This window comes from Rhopalosiphum padi, chromosome 3 (assembly GCF_020882245.1).
Source record: "Rhopalosiphum padi isolate XX-2018 chromosome 3, ASM2088224v1, whole genome shotgun sequence".
Taxonomy (NCBI): domain Eukaryota; kingdom Metazoa; phylum Arthropoda; class Insecta; order Hemiptera; family Aphididae; genus Rhopalosiphum; species Rhopalosiphum padi.
Genome location: NC_083599.1, coordinates 41,438,633 through 41,460,389, shown reverse-complemented (window position 1 = coordinate 41,460,389; position 21,757 = coordinate 41,438,633). Strand labels below are relative to the sequence as shown.

General features: G+C 24.5%; 1 protein-coding gene across 2 annotated transcripts; it reads left to right on the top strand.

The window, feature by feature from the left end:
• The first annotated feature begins 3,637 nt into the window (after window positions 1–3,637).
• LOC132924240 (cyclin-dependent kinase 12-like) lies at window positions 3,638–18,952 on the top strand. Of its 2 annotated transcripts, none has more exons than XR_009661303.1 (14): window positions 3,638–4,169; window positions 6,442–6,495; window positions 6,667–7,420; window positions 7,573–7,692; window positions 7,762–7,938; window positions 8,668–9,710; window positions 10,170–10,532; window positions 10,669–10,832; window positions 10,922–11,118; window positions 12,009–12,213; window positions 12,445–12,713; window positions 12,826–12,951; window positions 13,028–13,296; window positions 16,404–16,518. XR_009661303.1 is itself a non-coding variant. In XM_060988431.1 (14 exons), exons 2-14 carry the CDS (start codon window positions 6,480–6,482, stop codon window positions 16,509–16,511), a joined length of 3,723 nt encoding a protein of 1,240 aa, XP_060844414.1. In that variant the 5' UTR covers window positions 3,639–4,169; window positions 6,442–6,479; the 3' UTR covers window positions 16,512–18,952. The 2 variants fall into 2 exon arrangements, 1 of the variants encoding a protein (XP_060844414.1); XM_060988431.1 differs by having other exon boundaries at window positions 3,639–4,169; window positions 13,028–13,208; window positions 16,404–18,952.
• The last annotated feature ends 2,805 nt before the right edge of the window (window positions 18,953–21,757 follow it).

Sequence of the window (21,757 nt, the reverse complement as noted above, 5' to 3'; positions counted from 1 at the left end):
TTATCATATGAAGATATTATAAAACCATTTGCAAATAAAAAAGCAAGACTTCAGCTTTTAAAGTTAAAATAGTTAAGTTAAGTTTAAATGTAGTATAGATTAGTTAAGATGTTAGTTAAACATCTGTTTTGTATGTCTTATAATTTGTATTATAAAAATAAAGTTTTTTATTATAAAAAGTATTGTAAATTGTAGTGTTTTACTTATGTTCCTAACAATGGTTATAGTTTTGTTTTATTATTAATGTTTATAATTAATAAAAATTATCATTGTAGGTTTTTATTAAAATTCAGTGGAAATCCATTGTCATTTTTTCAAATTCGTAGGCTAAATAAAATAATCAAAATTAAAACATAGTTTAAAAATTCAAATGGAGTCCACTACTATTGTCCATATATCTAATATTTAGAGTAGGTATTTTTGAAAGGGTATTGTAACTTGTTCACAAAAAGGGCGGCAAATTTTTGGTGCCTATATAGCCGTAAAAAAGATAAATCCGCCTGAGCTGCACATAAATAACTGGTATATACGTCAACGAAACACATTAACATAACGTATGTACATGGCATACCAATTTGGAAATTTGGCAGTTGACACCATGAATTTAGGAAAAAAATGTCAAATGTATTTTACTTCAAAATTCCAAATATTAGTTTAAGTATAAGTATATTATATATTATAACTTATAAGTCAATTGTTAAGTTAAATATGTAAATAATAATAAAAATAAATTATAGATTTCGAATAATTCAAATAGTATATGCTAACATGCATATGCTATTGTTATTAAAAAAATTGCTAAATCTCTTTCCCCGCTTAAATATTCTTTACATAATGTTTTGAGTTTATTCTGTAATTCGGCATATATTTTTGTTTTATTTTTTTTTTTTTTTTTAATATGCTCAGTGAACGACTTCCGATTAAATTTTAAATGAAAAAATTTGATTTATCGCAGTCCGCAGTACCACATGTATCCATTGTATTAGCAAAATGCAAATACAACTTACATATTATTACTTATTTAATATAGGTATTAATATCACTAAATCAAAACCTAAAGTGCGAAAATTAATATAAATGTAAGGTTTATTTCAACAAGCGTGTGGCAATTATTTTAATAACTTTTACCTAATCAAAATTAACGTTTTTCACCTTGTCGTTTTTTGCCGATAATCGACAGTTCGACATCATAGACCGATAGGTAGATATAGGTAATACCTACATACAAGAAATAATATAGGATACAAACATAAATTGTAACCAAAATAATAAGCCATAAATACATTTTACAATAAATATTAATTTGATAACAATTTATTTAGAGTACAAGGTGTACTTTATTTTGGTAATCGGTCAAAAAGTTCGTTTTAAGAAAATTTGGACTAAACGTCCGGATTCAGTTTTTATAGTCATTAGTCGGACAAAAAGTCCGAAAATACAAAATATTTTATACAATTAATATTTATTTTAAAAATTTAAAAATGTTTGTAGACATTATATTATATTATACACATTATACTATTACATTTTATCATAAACGTTATGAAATGTATTTTGTACTTAACAAGCATACGATAAAGTTAACCAGAAAAAATATGCAAATGCATGAAAGTCCTTGCTCTAATAATATGTAATATAATGTGTACAAACATTTTTAAATATTTAAAATAAATATTAATTTTTGGACTTTTTGTCCAACTATAAAAACTGAATCCGGACTTTTCGTTCCCGATTCCTCTATTTTTGGCACCTTTCTATATGTTAGTTGTCATATTACTAATTGTAACGAATCAATAGAACAATAATTATAGGTACCTAGTGAATGGTTTTATTAAGTTTTCTGTCATATAATGATTAAAAAAAATAAATTTTCAAAAAGGTAGGAAATAAGAGGATATAATTGTATGGTATAATAGGCGTGAAGTGGATCACAGTGACACTGTAATAGTGTAATGGATATAAGATATAAAATAATATGTTAAAATTAAATTCAATTATAATATGATATATATATATTAATATATATATATATATATAACCTAACCTAGGTATCAATGTATCATTGCCTACAAAAAATAATTCTGAGCAAAGACCGTTTGTCAGATTGCACTAAGCACGTTTCATTTTTTTATATATTATATGATTTTAACTTTTTCTAATTAATTCCCAATAATTTAATTTTGTTAAACAATTGGGATATATAGTGTCCTACGGAGATCTGACAAATGAAATAATGAAATAACTTTTATTTTAATCAATATTTTTATAAAATTTCTTTTGAATATAAGTCATAGGCACTTCCGCTACATTTTTAGTATACATTTTTTATTTTTAATACTGAAAATAAAAAACTAAAAAATTGATAAAAAAATTTCCAAAATATTCGAAAATAACCAATTTGTGAATCTAATTTAAAAAAGAATTTAGATGGTAAAAACATTTATTTAAGTCTAGTGGCTGATTTTTTACAATTTTTTAAATATCAATATTTTCGTTAGGTAAATTACGATCTAGTTTGTTAGAAACATTATAATTTCAAAAAATATAATTTTTTTTAAAAATATTTTATGTAAACATTTTTAAATAGGTGCATGTTAAAATTTAACTATTTTTTTTATTGTTTTACATAAACTAAATCGTAATTTACTTAACGAGAATATTGATATTTAAAAAATTGTAAAAAATCAGCCACTGGACTTAAATAAATGTTTTTACCATCTAAATTTTTTTTTAAATTAGATTCACAAATTGGTTATTTTCGAATATTTTGGAAAATTTTTTATCAATTTATTAGTTTTTTATTTTCAGTATTAAAAAATAAAAAATGTATACTAAAAATGTATTACAAGTGTCTATGAATTATGTTTAAAAGAATTTTTTTTAAAATATTGATTAGAATAAGTTATTTCATTTGTCAGGTCTTCGTGGGACATCCCGTAGGTATATGTATCTATTTTAAAACTATTCAATTTAGTTAAAATTAGTTAAATATCTTTAAGATCTATATAGCCAGTAGCCATGTATACATGCTTTGTAGATTTAGGTATATAAACTATTGGACTATTGGAGTAGATAGTAGATACCTACCTATTACAGCATTGTATATAAATTGAAGGACCCACAACTAAGTTTACACACGGATCTGTCAAATTCTAATAACAAATTATTTTAGTGCTTCTGTTCCATAATTTTGAACCCAATGTGTTATGATTCTCTGTGTTAACATTCATTCCCATTATAAATAATATAGGTAATAAATCTATCCACTCGGGTACTTAATTGTGGTCCACTTGTCTCTGCAGATTACGAGCACCATTAATTGTTTTACCACGGAACAGCAAAAAAAAATATTATTCGCGAACGTCCCGTGTAATATCGTATAATATAATTCGGTCCGCAGCCGATGCTACAACTTACTACTGTGGCAGTCATCATAAAAACAAAATGTCATTACTCATTACCTCCACACCTCCACGTCACGTTCATTTTCGGCGATTACTGAGTGAACGTTTGTCGCGCGCACATCGATAGAACGGTATCTAGTGAGCGGCTAAACTGCCAAAGACTCGGTAAATGAAACGGAACACTAAAAAAAAAAAAAACAAAATGGAAATGGCCTCGGCAATTCTTTTTTCTCATTCGTCGGCGAGCGGTCATCATTGATAACTGATTTTCCGTCGTGTACGTCGCCTCATTGCCGCAATAGCATAGAAAATCATTGATATACGAAACGCACGATTATGCGAATACACTCGTTTAATCGTCAAAATACGACCGAACGCCCGTAACCAAAAACCAAATGTTGGTGGTTATCATCCAGAATTATTATTCTCGTAATACCGGAATCACAACGCTAACTCACCAATAGGCGAAATCGCAATAAAACAATGTCAACACGCGCAAATCGCGATCATAACGTTTTATAATACATTTTTCTGACATCAGTCATGTGCTAGTCAAGGCACCTATACGCTTTAAATTACGAGAGATATATGATCCTAAATACGATAATACGCTCGTATTTGGATTTTTTTTTCTATTAACAGTGAACCCTGCAATTTGAAATTGCAATTATTATTATTTTATTTTTATTTCATACGATTTTTATTTAAGCAGTCAGAGCAAACCGGGTTTTTCGACTACAACTTAATGTCAGCTGGAATACTGAGGTAAGGCGATTTTAAATTAATCATATTTAGTTTTTGATCAAATTAAATAAATTGGCATTCTCCGACACTGATAATTTGGTGTGATCGCTTGTTGATGTTACATAATATAGATGAGAATTGTATTTTATCAAATTGGTATTATTACAATAAACTTATTTTGTAAAATTCTATTATAGTAAATAATGAATAAATAAAATAATTTTAATATTTTTACTAATATAAATTACCCATGTAAATGTAATTATATAATAATTGTACATACTACATACATTTTATTTTATAACTGTTAATACTATGAATGTGTTACCAAGTTATAATATATTTAAAGATAACTTAATTTATTAATATTAGTTGAGCTCTATTAGATAAATGTTATAAATGTTGTATTAAATATAATAATATAAATTGATCATTTGTTGGCACTTAGATAATTTTATTTAAATACACCTTTGTTATTTTTTACGATTGCATAACAAGTTTATCTATATTACCTGACTATTTAGTTGTTAGTAAATCGACTTTGATTTGTATGGTTGAACATTATCTGTGTTCTCTTGTTCGTTATTTATGAGAAAAAATAATTAGAGAACACAAAATATGTTTGCCTTCAAATTTGATAAATCAAAGTTATCAAATACAACTGTAGATACAGCATTTCAAGTTACTCAAAAATTAATGTTTTGTGTTACACAAAAAATTGACCATTGTAAATCAATTATTTAAATTTTATAAAATTATTTTAAAGCATTTAAAAAACATAAAGATAGAAAACATTTTGTTATTTACTTAAATTTATTAGTTGACTTTTATCTTAATCAAAAACAATTTATCTAGATTCTAAAATATTTTGAAAAGTGTATTTAAAAATTTGTATCTGCTTGCTATACCTTTTGTATGTTAAACACTGGTTGAAGCCCAATTAAAAAAAAGTTATAAATATTAAAATTATAATAATGACTGTAAATTTAAAATGTTTGAAGTATTACAATTTTTATACTACAGGTTCACAAAATTAAATTAAATGTGGCCATATTATTCAATTTAAATGTACATGGTATATTTTTATTTCAAAATTAATATTATAGACCTAATTTGTTTATTTATTTTCTATTCATAATTATTTTTTACTAATTTGAATAAATAAAATGTGTCATTGCATTTATATAATATTGTGTTAATTTAATAAAAAAAAAAAATATCCATAAAGCAAACATTTACTATTAAATATTAATCTATATTTTATTCAGTATTATTATGAAACATTAATTTCCTTATATTTAATATTTTTTTTATGTTAGTGTATGTTTTTTTTATAAATCAATAAAATTGTTATAATATTATGTAGAATTATAGTTTTAGGTTTATTATAACTTTTTGTAAATTGTTATAATATATTTTAGTGATTAGTTAACACTTATTATAAATTAGTAATTGCTTTCTAAAATAAGTTTGTAATATTATATTAATTTTCTCTATCTAAAAAAAAAATAAATATCAATAGTGAAATATGCTCTTATTTAAGTTTTTTTTTATAACTATTATAAACTTGAAAGGTATAAAATGAGTTTTACAATTTTTTCTTATCATATTACAACTTATTAAAATAACCAATTTTGAAATTTATTTATTAATTCTAAAGTTAATAATGATAATGTAATTTAATTCTGTAAGTTTTGTATCCAAGTATCATGTTAACCTAAATAGTATTATATTTCCAGTCATTTAAATATATTTTAAATTAAAAATATAAATAATTTAATTTATAAAATAATAATAGTTTTATCAATCAATACCTACAAGTTAAAACATTCATAAAACACTTACAGTATTTCATTCTGTATAGGTAAAAAAGAATAGGATTCATCTTAAATATTTGAATAAAACAATAAGTTAGTTTGATAACAAATCTTAATACTATTAAATATAACTAAAATGTCTATTTATTTTTAGTTTCCTTCTAATAGCTCTAATCCATTTGTTTGACTAAGCTACTTAACTTTTAAATACTTGTGTAATTAACTCAAACAAAGTTAATATTGTTAATTTGTTTCATTAACAAAATTAAAATTGGTTTACTTAGTCATTTTTATGTGTAAATTTATAACATCACTTCTTATTGGTTATGTAGAAAATATATGACTATATGATTTAAATAATAGCTAATTTTATTGCTATAAATGTAGCTTTTATTATAATTTAATTAATATTACCTATTATATTGTTTTGTTTTTTTTACTAATAAAAAGGTTTTTTTTAAATTTTTATTTTCTAGATCCCAACAATCTTAATGTAAAGAAAACGTAACAAGAAATGGTTTACAGTAGTTGTAAGTAATTACGAAATTCATCTTTGTAGACAATTTATATTATAACTTTCAACTGAAATATATTATTTAAAATTATTATCTATTATTTTTTTGGAAAAAAAAATAATTGATAAAACATCCATAAAGTAATTGTTACTAAAATTGACACCTATGAATGGGAATGAATAATAGATATGCTCCCAGCACTGGTTAGAAAATGCAGCACAGCAAGCAGAGAAAAATCTTACCGGAGGACAAAAGAAAAAAAGAACAAGCACAAATTGAAATCTAAATCACACAAAAAGTCTGCTCTAGTTACTTCAAGTAAACATTTAGTTCAATATTCAGATGTTAGTTCTGAAGAACTTAGTAGTCCAGAGGCAGGTGAAATACATAGTGATTTTGATGAGAAACATGGGGTCATACGTTTAAAACCTCCTCCTCCTACCAGAATAATAACTAATAATTTTCGAATTACTACAGTCACCTCACCTAGAAATCTATTAGCAGCTTGTTCCCCTATAAGTAATCATTGGGAATTAGATCCGGTATTAGAAAAATCTTCAATGTCTACTACTTTCAATTTAAATAATTGTGTAGATATGACATCAGAAGTCTCACGTTTAAAGTACAAAAGAGCTAAAAAAACCAACAAAAAACCTAAAAGCCCTAGCTCAAAAAAGAAAAAAAAGAAGAAGGATTTAAAACATAAATCTGATGTATTACCAGACTGTGATAATAGTTTTGTGAAGTTTTCCAAATGTTCTAATTCGGAATCTTCCAAACGAAATGGTGATTTTAATGATCCTGTTAAGAAGCATAAACCTATCGAGGTTTCACACACTCCACCATTAACAAAATCAGCTCATATCAAAATTTCCAAAGTTGAGGTGACGCATAAAGAAGAAGAAAAACACATCAAACATCATAGAAAAGAAAATAAAAGGTAATAAATTATCTGACAGGCTTTTTTCATCAAAATAACATTGATTTTGTTAAATATTTTATTAGCCTGGTAATTGTTGAGTTCACAGAAGTATTTTGAATGTTTTAATAGAAACTAATTAAAATATCTAATCTTATAAATATATTTTTAAGTTGGATGAAGAGCCCACCATTATTAAATATAGCAATAAGGAAAGAATACAGTCGTACTCCTGAACCTGCAGATGGTAGATATAATTATCGATCTCGAAGTATTTCAAAACAAAATAACCGGTTTGTATTTTAACTAATGATAAATAATAAACATCAACCAACCTATTTATATATATAATTTAAATTTAGGGACCATAAAAGACGTATGGATGAGTTTGAAAGATATGAAACTGATGAACTCAAATCTAGTAGGACTCGCGACAAACACGAAAGTAAACATGAGAATAAACACGAGAGTAAACACGAAAGGAGTAGAATACGGAAAACAAAATCTGATAAAGATAGATCACCAATACATAGTCACAGGTATGTTATTTTTAAATATTTTTTATATTACATTAGTTTTCAAGTTTTTACTCAGTATTTAAAAATTCAGATAGCTAAAATAATTTAACTAAATAGTTTTAATAGTGTGATGAATGCTTTTAGAGAGATGTCTTGTTATATTATTGATATTTGAATTGACAATATTAATGTTTTTTGAGTGGTTGTCTAATCAATAAAATCATTTTGATTAATTAAGATCAAAAAGTTAGTTAAAACTAAAATTGTTGTTATGGATAACAATACCACTGTAATCTAGATCATATACCTAAATCTAGGTAGTGTAGATTGTTTTACATTTTTACCAAATTTGAGCAAATACAAAAAATGTTATTCTCAAATTTTTTGTTTATAGAATTTCAAATTCATATATAAAAAAAAAAAATGATTTGGGATATTTTATTATTATTTATATAATTCATTCATTGGCTATATGATTATACTTAATTCAAAGCACTTTTAAAATTGAGAATATTTATTAATTATACATTACTTATTAATAGTTTTAAAATGATATTTTTATTTATCTTCTTGTGCTTAGTCAGTAGAATAAAATGGTGGCATTCAATTGTTTTTATTTATTAAATATACTGGGTAAATAATATAAATGAATATGTTAGTTACTTTTTACTTTGTACAACTTAAATTAAGCTTTATTAGTGTTAAAGTTAAATTAATGAATTATTAAATATATATTCAATGTTATTTTAGATTATCCCGAAGTCCGATTCGAGATCGTCGACACCATGAACACACGAAAAGTTCAAAAGCAAGGTATTCACGATCACGTTCCCGTTCCTATTCTCGTTCCCGTTCACCACATTCCCCTCATCAACAGAGACATGATCATCACCATGCACACCACTCACCAAAACATAGTCAAAAATCTCCTCAGCGTATAACTTCAAAATCATCAAAGCACACGTCCCACGTTTCGAGAGCAGTTTCACCTCACAATTCTCGATCTTCAAAAAAATCAAGTCATGTTCGACCAAAATATTCACGTTCTCCATCTAAAAATGTTCGTACTCAAAGCAAATCGCCTTCTCCAGTAAAGGATTCAAAATCTACTAAAAAGCATTCTGATAGTGATTCAACTGGATGTTATTCTTTAGTCTCCAAGAAAAAAAAATCTACAAAAAGTCCAGTTAAACAGTATAATTCCAAAGTAAAACTTAGTGAAACAAGTCTTTTTGCTGAATTGGTAAAAGATCGGCAGATGCGTGAATTAGCCATGAAGTGTTTGACGCAAATTAGTACTAAGACTGTAGATGAAAATGAAGTAGTTGAAATACATGATGATTCAGATAATGAACAAAATAGTTCTAATGCTGTTGATTTAAATACAAAATTACACAAAATTAATGAAAACGATGACGTTGATTCTTGTGTAATAATAGAAATATCTGAAAACAGTCAAATCTCTAAACCTAAAGTTGAAATTTCTAATACACAATTAGTTAATTCACCAGCTATAGAAATACCTCCAAAAATTCAAGCAGTTCCTTTAAAAAATCAAAGTCCATCTATCATAAAATTAGAGATCATAGAAAATGGAATTGAACATTCTTTAGAACCTAAAGTATCATTAACTCCAAAAATAACACCACCTGAGAAAAAATTAGAAGTAATAGAAAATAAAGATTTATCAAAAATGCCATTGCCACCTGTTTTTCCAATACTTGACGAAACATCTCCAGATTCAGAATTCAAGAGTTCAAAAAAAAGCATTAAAGATTTACCTTTACCACCAGGTAAACATTTGATATATGGTTAATTCAATAAATAATTGTAGAAATGTTGATAAATATTTTATTCATTGGTCATATATTGTTAGTATTATTTTTTCGAGAAAATTTATCTTAAACTATATAAATTATTTATTGTTACATTCAAATATTTTATCACTTTAAGTAGATATTAATAACTAAAACTTAATTTCTACTCAAAATAAATTAAAAATTATAATTTTTGAAACAAACATATTAAAAAAAAAAAAAAATTGTACGAAAGTTTCAATGAAAAACTGTTTAATATGTGTATATATTTTTTGTTTTTTATTTTTAATCACATAGTTAAAGATTTTTTAGTACTGATAAGATCTAAGCTTTAATTAAATATTATGAACCAAGATAAAATTAATCTACTACATTATTTTTATGATATAATATTTTAAATTTTTGTGCTTATAATCATTATAGAAATATTTTCAGGACTTATTCAAAATGCCGATAAGATAGATGATGATAAAAATCTTTCTTTGTCAGAAATCGTATCAAATCCTTTACCTGATTGTCAACAAAGCGCAATTAAAAGATCAATTATGTTGGGCTTAGGATCAGGGTTTCCACAAAGTTTTTCATTCACTTCAAATATGGAAAGGCCCTCTCGTCCATTAGATCCAAATATTAAGATTAAACGACCCAAGGTACTATATCGAAGACGGAGCACAAAATCTGCTGCAGCTAATAACCCTATTGATTGGGGAGAGCAGTGTGTTGATATGTTTGAAGTGATAAATCAAATAGGTGAAGGAACGTATGGTCAAGTTTACAAAGCAAAAGATAAAACTTCAGGTATATGTAAAGAAGTTTATACACTTATTTTAAATTGTACCAAATATATTTATACAAAAATATAATGTACATTTATAATTTTATATTAAATATTTATACATTATGTTATAACTTTTAATTATTATTTTACTTGCAGGTACATTTGTAGCATTAAAAAAAGTTCGACTTGAAAATGAAAAAGAAGGATTTCCAATAACTGCTGTTCGAGAAATAAAAATTTTACGGCAATTAAACCATAAAAATATTGTAAATTTAAGAGAAATTGTAACTGATAAACAAGATGCCCTTGATTTTAAAAAAGTAAATTATAGATTATATTTATTAAGATCCATTTAAACTTCATTTAATATTGGAGAAAAATAAATATTCATGTTTTTTTTATTTCTTAGGATAGAGGATCATTTTATTTAGTATTTGAATACATGGACCATGATCTTATGGGTTTATTAGAATCTGGAATGGTTGACTTTAATGAAACACATAATGCAAGTATTATGCGACAATTGTTGGAAGGTTTAAATTATTGTCATCGTCGAAATTTTCTTCATAGAGATATCAAATGCAGCAACATCTTAATGAATAACAAGTAAAATTAAAACTTAAAATAGTGAAAAATTAATTGTATTTGGGTTAATGTGGTTTTACTAAGAAGACTAAACTGTACAGTAAACTCTTTATTATCAGTGTAATAGGGTGGCACAAAAACCACAAATAAACAAATTTAAATCTTCTGAATTAAAAATCTCTAAGTTGTACAGGATATTGTCAATCAGTGCCTATAGAGTATAATACTGCCTATAGAGTAAGTTTTGAGTCTTGAGATGTTCTCTTACTTGAGAAATTTTAATGATTTATTATTTATACATATAAATACATAACTCTTATAATTCTGCAGAAGACCACAGATAATCCAGTTTACTATAGTTACATCTTGTATATTAATGGTTATCAATGTATTTAAATATATTTTTATGAAGAAACATTAATACAGTATCAGTTTAAAGCAACAATTAATTGCACAAACATTGTTTTAAATAATGTCTAGTTAAATATAATCTTCATAAATTAATTCTATAACATTTACCAATTTAATTTTATATTTGGGGGGACGGGGTGGTCGAGCGGTTTAATTCGTCGGCTGCGGCGCAGCCGGCTCCGGTTCGATCCTCGGCCACTGGGTGGCATTTTTCTCCGGGCAAGTCACGGTGTCCGGAGAACAAGTGCTGCCATCCCCCCACCCCGGGGCATGGCAGAAACCTACGGGTGCCCCATTAAAAATTCTGCCAAATACACTCACGTGTAACACCCCTACTGTTTCAACCCTACTGTACCAACCCTATCAACCTACAGGCTAATGACCTAAGTTGTCGAAGCCTTAAAATAAAATAAAAAAAAAAAATTTTATATTTTTACTTTTTTACTATTACTTATTTTTGTTACTAATTTGTTAATTTTTTTTTTTTTTTTTAATTTTAGAGGTGAAGTAAAGTTAGCTGATTTTGGTCTAGCTAGGTTATATAATGCTCAAGATAGACAACGACCATACACTAATAAAGTAATAACACTCTGGTATAGACCACCTGAACTATTACTTGGTGAAGAGAGGTACGGAACTTCAATAGATGTTTGGTCATGTGGATGTATTTTGGGAGAATTATTTTTAAAAAAGCCTTTATTTCAGGTAATATTTTTTATGAAGTTTTCATACAATGTGGTATTGTATTAGATTAACCAGTGGGTGTTACATTTGTGCTAATCTAGTATATGAATTGTAAATTTAGAATTCATACATCATAATATAATTGAGTGATTTAATAAATTAAATTTGCGATAGAACAAATTACTTAAATGTTAAATTTTCTTAATTTGGTAGTGATTTTCTGTTTATACATAAATATAATATGCTTTACAGGCCAATGAAGAAATGATGCAATTAGAAACTATATCTCGTTTATGTGGTAGTCCAACACCTGCTGTATGGCCTACTGTGATTAACTTGCCTTTCTGGCATTCGTTAAAAGCTAAAAAAGTACATCGACGTCGTTTACGTGAAGAATTTACTTTTATGAATGATAGTGCCTTGGATCTTTTAGATCATATGTTAGAATTAGATCCCAGCAAACGAATTACTGCTGATAAAGCTTTAAAATGCAATTGGTTAAAAAATGTTCAACCTGATAAGTTAGTATTAAGTTATTAATACAAATAATATTTTCACTAAAAAAAAAATACTTTGCCATGAAATAAGTAATTAGTATTAATACTTAAAAAATATGTACTTACAAATTTTTAGAATGGACGTGACAGCACTACCAACATGGCAAGATTGTCATGAGCTTTGGAGCAAAAAAAGAAAAAGAGATCAAAGAGTACGAGAAAACCAGTCCAAAACTAACGAATCTAGTGAACCAGCTGGAGGGTTAGTTACACATTTTATATTATTTTTGTATCATTATCGTATTAAATATATTTTTAATTGTTTTTTTCTATTTTAGAATTCCAGCTGATCTACCAAATAATAATAATGAAAATAATTTAGCTGATAGTTTTAAATCGACCATTGAAAATAATACTAATGAAGCAGAAAGTGATATAGTAGCAGCACTTGCCAATAACAATTCAATAAAATCTGATATTGATTCTGAAAATCCTAATAACAATGTGGAAATAGATGAGGTACATACACATTGATACAGTATTCAGATAATGTTTTATAGTTGATTAAATAAAATAATTAGCTTAATGATGTTATCTATAGCAATTGGTAAATATAGTAACATGATATTTATTATTATTTTCTTAAAATTATTAAATCTCATTTGATGAGAAATTACAAAACAATAATACTTAAAGTAGTATGTTTAATTTATGATGAAATCATTAAGTTTTCATACAAGTACACTAAATCCACCTTCTAATAGAGGAATGAGTGGCGCCAAACTCAGACTTTTTGTGAAGCAAAATCTAAAATTTTTGTCCCACCACCTACACAAACTTTTTAGCCATTTAATATGATATAAAATACATACATGTGTGAACTTCTCACTTCTATAATAAGTATAACACCTTATTTAATTTTGTTAACCCATTAACTCCTAAAATTCACTTATACCCACTCATTTAAGAAATGAAACAATCACTTCACATGACATGATATAAGTTTGGCACCACTAAATGGAATTGATCCAGACCAAATGCTTTTACTATTATAGAAACGTTAAAATATTGAAAATATAAATTTATAAAGCTTAATCTATAATGGCACTTTTATCTTTTGTTGTCAGATTTTTGTTTTTATAGAGGTTTAACTGTAGCATTCATTTAAACAAGAAAATTATTTTAACCTACTGTATATAAATGATACTGAAATAAAATAGACTAAATTAATTGGGTTAAACACATTATTAAAATAATAAACAGTAAAATTTTTAAACGCAAGTACTAATATCTGATGTTAATCTTTTAATAACGGAAGCAAATCTTGCAATAAGAAAATATTTTTGACTTACTATTTATAAATTACACTGAAATAAAAAATAAAGTGTAAACTTCTTGTGTGTCAGACAAATGCAAATTATATTAAAATATTAAACAGTAAAATTGTTAAACGCAAGTACTAATATCTGATGTTAATCTTTTAATAACGGAAGCAAATCTTGCAATAAGAAAATATTTTTGACTTACTATTTATAAATTACACTGAAATAAAAAATAAAGTGTAAACTTCTTGTTGTGTGTCAAACAAAAGCAAATTATATTAAAATATTAAACAGTAAAATTTTTAAACGCAAGTACTAATATCTGATGTTAATCTTTTAATAACGGAAGCAAATCTTGCAATAAGAAAATATTTTTGACTTACTATTTATAAATTACACTGAAATAAAAAATAAAGTGTAAACTTCTTGTGTGTCGGACAAATACAAATTATATTAAAATATTAAACAGTAAAATTGTTAAACGCAAGTACTAATATCTGATGTTAATCTTTTAATAACGGAAGCAAATCTTGCAATAAGAAAATATTTTTGACTTACTATTTATAAATTACACTGAAATAAAAAATAAAGTGTAAACTTCTTGTTGTGTGTCAAACAAAAGCAAATTATATTAAAATATTAAACAGTAAAATTGTTAAACGCAAGTACTAATATCTGATGTTAATCTTTTAATAACGGAAGCAAATCTTGCAATAAGAAAATATTTTTGACTTACTATTTATAAATTACACTGAAATAAAAAATAAAGTGTAAACTTCTTGTGTGTCAGACAAATACAAATTATATTAAAATATTAAACAGTAAAATTGTTAAACGCAAGTACTAATATCTGATGTTAATCTTTTAATAACGGAAGCAAATCTTGCAATAAGAAAATATTTTTGACTTACTATTTATAAATTACACTGAAATAAAAAATAAAGTGTAAACTTCTTGTTGTGTGTCAAACAAAAGCAAATTATATTAAAATATTAAACAGTAAAATTTTTAAACGCAAGTACTAATATCTGATGTTAATCTTTTAATAACGGAAGCAAATCTTGCAATAAGAAAATATTTTTGACTTACTATTTATAAATTACACTGAAATAAAAAATAAAGTGTAAACTTCTTGTGTGTCGGACAAATACAAATTATATTAAAATATTAAACAGTAAAATTGTTAAACGCAAGTACTAATATCTGATGTTAATCTTTTAATAACGGAAGCAAATCTTGCAATAAGAAAATATTTTTGACTTACTATTTATAAATTACACTGAAATAAAAAATAAAGTGTAAACTTCTTGTTGTGTGTCAAACAAAAGCATATTATATTAAAATATTAAACAGTAAAATTGTTAAACGCAAGTACTAATATCTGATGTTAATCTTTTAATAACGGAAGCAAATCTTGCAATAAGAAAATATTTTTGACTTACTATTTATAAATTACACTGAAATAAAAAATAAAGTGTAAACTTCTTGTGTGTCAGACAAATACAAATTATATTAAAATATTAAACAGTAAAATTGTTAAACGCAAGTACTAATATCTGATGTTAATCTTTTAATAACGGAAGCAAATCTTGCAATAAGAAAATATTTTTGACTTACTATTTATAAATTACACTGAAATAAAAAATAAAGTGTAAACTTCTTGTTGTGTGTCAAACAAAAGCAAATTATATTAAAATATTAAACAGTAAAATTGTTAAACGCAAGTACTAATATCTGATGTTAATCTTTTAATAACGGAAGCAAATCTTGCAATAAGAAAATATTTTTGACTTACTATTTATAAATTACACTGAAATAAAAAATAAAGTGTAAACTTCTTGTTGTGTGTCAAACAAAAGCAAATTATATTAAAATATTAAACAGTAAAATTTTTAAACGCAAGTACTAATATCTGATGTTAATCTTTTAATAACGGAAGCAAATCTTGCAATAAGAAAATATTTTTGACTTACTATTTATAAATTACACTGAAATAAAAAATAAAGTGTAAACTTCTTGTGTGTCAGACAAATGCAAATTATATTAAAATATTAAATAGTAAAATTTTTAAACGCAAGTACAAGATATTAATCTGATGTTAATCTTTTAATAACGGAAACAAATCTTGCAATAAGAAAATATTTTTGACCAACTTCATAAATTATACTAAATTAAAATGTAGTGCAAATGATTATGCAGATTATTTTAAAACATATTATGTACTAATCCAACTATTGTTTTTATTACCAACATAAGTGGTATTTTTATTTTATATACTTTTTATTTTTTATATAGTCATACATTTTTATAATTGATGATTACTTAGTGATTTTGTTAATTTATTAATTTAGTCCAAGTTTACATTTTAAAATGTATTGTTTCTATGTTATAGGTGACTAGTACAACTGTTGACGTAATTGATGATGTAAATCTAACTCCACCTATCAACGATTTTAACCCATGCTTAAACACTTTCCTTCCAAAAACTGGTGGATTCTAGGTCTTTTAATATATATTTTTTTAATTTTATTAATTGTCTACACTCATAATGGATTTAATTATTATTACATATATTTATATACATATATGTATTATGTAGAGTTTTTTCCCGTTTTCCTGTATTAGTTTTATGGGAAAAACTGGTATATATATATATATATATGTGTATTTTAGATTTATAATATGTATAATAATTTTTTACTCGTTATTACTTAATATTATAAAAAGATAACTATATGTTTATTATATTTTTTTCTTAGAAATGATAGTTATATATTTTTACATTCAATTTGGACACGCGTACAATTAAGTTTAATTTAATGTTTTGTGTTGTAAAAAATCCTTCAATATTTATCCTTGTAAAATTATAAATATGTGTAATTAAATTATTACAATTGAATTGTACCCTGAAAAAATTTATTTTACAATGAAGCAATCATATAACAACCAAACAAATGTTTTTTGATTCTTTAATTGTTTTTTTGAATAAAAAATAATTTACAAAATTACTCAATCGAAAATCTTCAACTTTCATATTTGTCGAACATAATTATACAATTAAACTCATTTGAATGAATTATAAATCTTTAGTACTGATATAAAAATTTAGTTTTACCATAAAAATTGTTTGCCTTAATTTATGAGTGGTCATACGTTCTATACAATCAACCAGATTATATTAATGTAGATTTTTAATCAAATTATCCTAATTATTAGCTGTTAAATGTGTTAGTTTATTTTTAACATTAATGAAAAAAATATTATTAAATGCCTAGGCTTATTTAGATTTTCATCTATTCATACATTTGATATGTTATTGTTATTAAATACCTAATCAACTTATAGCAATTGTTCATCAGGGTATTAATTAATATTGAACTTGCTGTAGCTTTTTTTTCTCGATAAATTTTATTTATTTTATAAATTAGATTTAGTTCTAATATTAGCTTTAAGTAGTTGTATGTTTAATTATATCATCATTATGTACTGATACAAATTGTAAATATTTTTGTTAGATCTATTACTTGAACTGTTCATTTGTGGTAGAGTATAATATACTATATTATACATATACATATTATTATATATTATATTTTTTGAATGAAAGGTATTATTGTTTCAATTTTTTACAGTAAGTAGTATTAAGAGAAAAATGTTTAAGCTAAAATGACTTGAGAAAATAATATTTTGCGAACAATTAGTTCAAATTTATGCTTGATGTACTTGTTGTTATGTGTGTATAATATTGTATATTTTTTAATATAACATTAAAAAGAACTAAAAAAATATTTCTAATTTTGTTCTCTTCCACAAATTTTGGGATTAGTTTGAGGGTGTATTTAATTTTTGAGAGAAGTATAATATGTCATTCACAATGATGTTCTACTCAATTTTTAAATCATAATATATTGTTGGAAATGTAGACAGGTAAATTATTGAAATGTTTTTTTTTTCACTTCAAATAAAAAAAAAAAAATTAAATATTATATTAATTTTTAATCAACAATTTGAAATATAATTGATGCATTTGTTCATTAATTTTATTTTAATAAATTAAATTTGAATGTATTTGTCATGATTATTTTTTGTTTTGCGACAAGTATTAATTTCTGTTTTAGTCAACTCGCTTCTTTATTTCAAGAGACTGGAATTATATGCATTTATCAGATTATTTTGGTGTACAAAATTTATTCGGTTTGAAATGCCTATTACTTATATCACACTGAATTTCAGCTGAAACACCAAATTTTATTTCATATATTTAGAGGATTGTTCCATATTGATTAATAAATGCATATTTGACAAGAAATAATTAATAAATCAACATATTAAATTTAAAAGAGAACTTTTATACATTTTAAAACAAAATATTCTCTACAAGTATTGTAAAAATGTCTACATCTGTAATACAAACAGTAAATGTTCTTGTTGGAAAATTAGTTAATTCATGCTAATATTAAAAGTTCAAGTCTTTTGTAAATTAATTTTTTATATTTTACATAAATACTATAACATTATAATCTCAAAATTAATTATTTTATACATTGTAAACTATATAATATAATGATGAAATAGCATGTATAATAGGAACTGTTTGTAATGACACTGGTTATAATAAATTAAAGGTTTTTGCAAAACTTTTATATTGTATGTATTAATCTGTAATGATTTTTATGATGTGTATTTAATGACAGTAGGGATGTTATGATGGTTACTTTTGGTTAAATTAGAAAATATGTATGAATACCAAAGTATAATTTTTATACAAAGTACAAACTAAGATAACAATTTTTTTTTAATATAATGTAAATTTAATTTTTAATAATAATTCTTTTAATTTGTTTTTGTTTTGTAAGTCACATTTCAGTGATAAAAAAATAACACATTAATTAATTGTAAAATAATATTATGTTCATATAAATATATAATTGAGTTTTTCAATTTTATTTTATTATTTTGGTTACAACATCAATCTGTAGACTGTAATTGTGAGTAATGTTGACTAGTCCCTTAAACATCATTATATATATATTATATATATTTTGTCATGATCATAACTAGTTTCTATTCTAGTCTTTATCATTAATATAAATCATTTTTTTATGGTATTTAGAAAATTGTATTTAATTAGTTTAAGCTATAAAAATTACAATCGATTTATTGATTTCATTTTTTATAACAAGAGAACATTTTTGATATTTTCTTCTTATTTTAATGCTAGTATTGATTTGCTAATGCTCAGATAACATTGATTAAAAACGTACGTTCATAAAGTAATTATTCCATTCTTCCATTGCATTATTTGTTTTATTTGAATCTTCTGATATAGTGAATAACAATTCAAAATCTAAATATTATACTTTGGTGATTATTTATTTTTCCTCTATCTTCTTCCGTCTATCCGTGCTTCCTATACAGATGTCTTTTAGTAGTTGAGTATTGGTGAAAATAATTCGTTATTTTCCATAAAATACTTGGTGTCCTCCAGTTTTTACGATCAATGTATTTTGTATTGTTATATTTCCTTACAAATTTGATAAAATTACCTTTTTTTTTTCTAAAAGATGACAATTGTATGAAAGCATGCATTTTTATTTTTGAATCTTCAACATTTGAATATCCATAATTTTATATTATTTATTATTTTACAAATAATAACGTAAACAAATATTACAAGCATTCACAATAATTGAATAATCTCACCAACACAGAATAGTGAAACAACCCAATAATATTGATATTTGATAACTCTGTGATTTTCAAAATATTTGTTACATAAATTCCTTTGGATTATTATACCTTGTGACTTGTTATCGTCTATAGAGGCGATATTCATATTATTTATAATAATCAAAAATTGTACTGCTCAAGTGTCAATTGTATGTAGTTTTCACATTTGATTTAACTAATTTTAGATGTTAGAACTCAGAAGACGATGATTTGAAATATTCAAAATGACAAAAACATAATATTAGGCTAGTGCCCTAGTGTCTACTCAAGTGGTGTACTGGTGTTGGCGGTGAGTAACCACTGATCTTATAAAGTTATAAGTCATATTACTTTTATATGCACCATCGTAATAATTATTTCTGATTGTAGTTAAACCGTACAATACCACTAAGGACATATTATTATCCATTCTTTATAATCGTTGTTGGTATATAACAAGCGATAACTGAATATATTTATTATTTACAATGAAATAGATAATAGTATCCTGTGTTGTATACTGTATACATAATTTACGTATACCCTATAGTTTATAATATCTAAGGTATGCTTACTTTGTTCATAAAGATCAAAGGTCAGTATATTAAATGGTAACATACTCATATTTTGTATGACCTAAGTAATACATTGCCAGGAAATTTAAGACTATGCTCAAAATTATCAAAAAACCATACTCACTTGTGTTTCTGATAAAATGAAAGTTCATCTGGCTACTTCAGTAATGAAATAACATTATTTATTATGCATACACACTAAAGTCTTAATTATAATTAGTATTTATGCATTTACTTAGTGAACGAGTCCTAATAAGTAATTTATTTTGTAGTTAATGTTTTTTTATTTTATAAAAATTATAAAGTCAACAATATACAAGATTGTGAACCAACACAATAGCAGAAAATTTAATGATTATTTTAATGTTCTGAATTGAAAAATTGATGTAGAAAGGCTCAGACTATCATATAATACACAAATATAATATTTATAACTTTTAATAAGTTAAATAATTTATTATAACCATTAACCAACTACTTTTATTTGCTTATATATTGATATATGAATATATGATACAGTTATTTTAATCATTATTAGTTTGTTTAATTTACTGGGAAAAAGAACATATTGATGGAAAGATTTAAAAAAATTGTATTTATTTTTAATTGTTAGCACAGCTTATAGTTTTAGTCATAATCCAGTCTACACTTGATCCTTCAAAATATTTAAGTATTTGAATGATTAATAGAATTTTAAGTATTTATTTATAGGGAAATAAATCAAGATTAATTCAAAGTAAGAGAACAAAAAAAAAATCATACAATTTATTAATAAATAACCAAATGTTTTAGATGTTTTTTTGGAACAATTCTTCAGGCATCAGGCTGCAAGATCAAATGATCATTTCTCGACTTACTTTTTTTTACAGCTGTATAAATTATTACCAATGCACTGTATTCTAAATCTCTGGAAAGTTGAAACTAAACAATAGATGGTTAGGTACTTTTAAAAATTAGATTTTAGAGTTTACAAATATACATAGGTATTTATTTTATAATTTATGTAGGTATTTTTAAAAGTAACAATAAATTCACATCAAATTAATTTAATTATAAAATATTTGTTAAAAAATAATTCATATTTTTAAAGCATAATTATATTTTTATAAGTGTATAACTACATGTACTCATAATACTTATTAGGATATGTAATTAAGTTATAAGCCATAAGCCATAGATATTATGGTAGATAAATAATCAATAGTGAACTATTCTTGTTGTTCTTGATATCTAGATTTGCAAAACAGTTGCAAAGAATAGCACCATAGTGTATTTATAAATACACATCGAACAGTACTGAAATAACTTATCAGCTATTATTTGATATTTTAGATAAAACTTATCTAATTTAGTTCAAATATATTCATGTATATTAATCTGATTTAGATATGTAACAATTCTTCCAACTGCTGTTAGGGTAGGAAAAATAATTTATTATACAGAAAAAGATCATTTTCCTAAA

Coding starts and splice junctions, on each gene's coding strand:
- LOC132924240 (XM_060988431.1), top strand. Junction 7,693..7,761: donor ATTTCAAAACAAAATAACCG/GTTTGTATTTTA, acceptor ATTTAAATTTAG/GGACCATAAAAGACGTATGG. Junction 12,714..12,825: donor AAAAATGTTCAACCTGATAA/GTTAGTATTAAG, acceptor ACAAATTTTTAG/AATGGACGTGACAGCACTAC.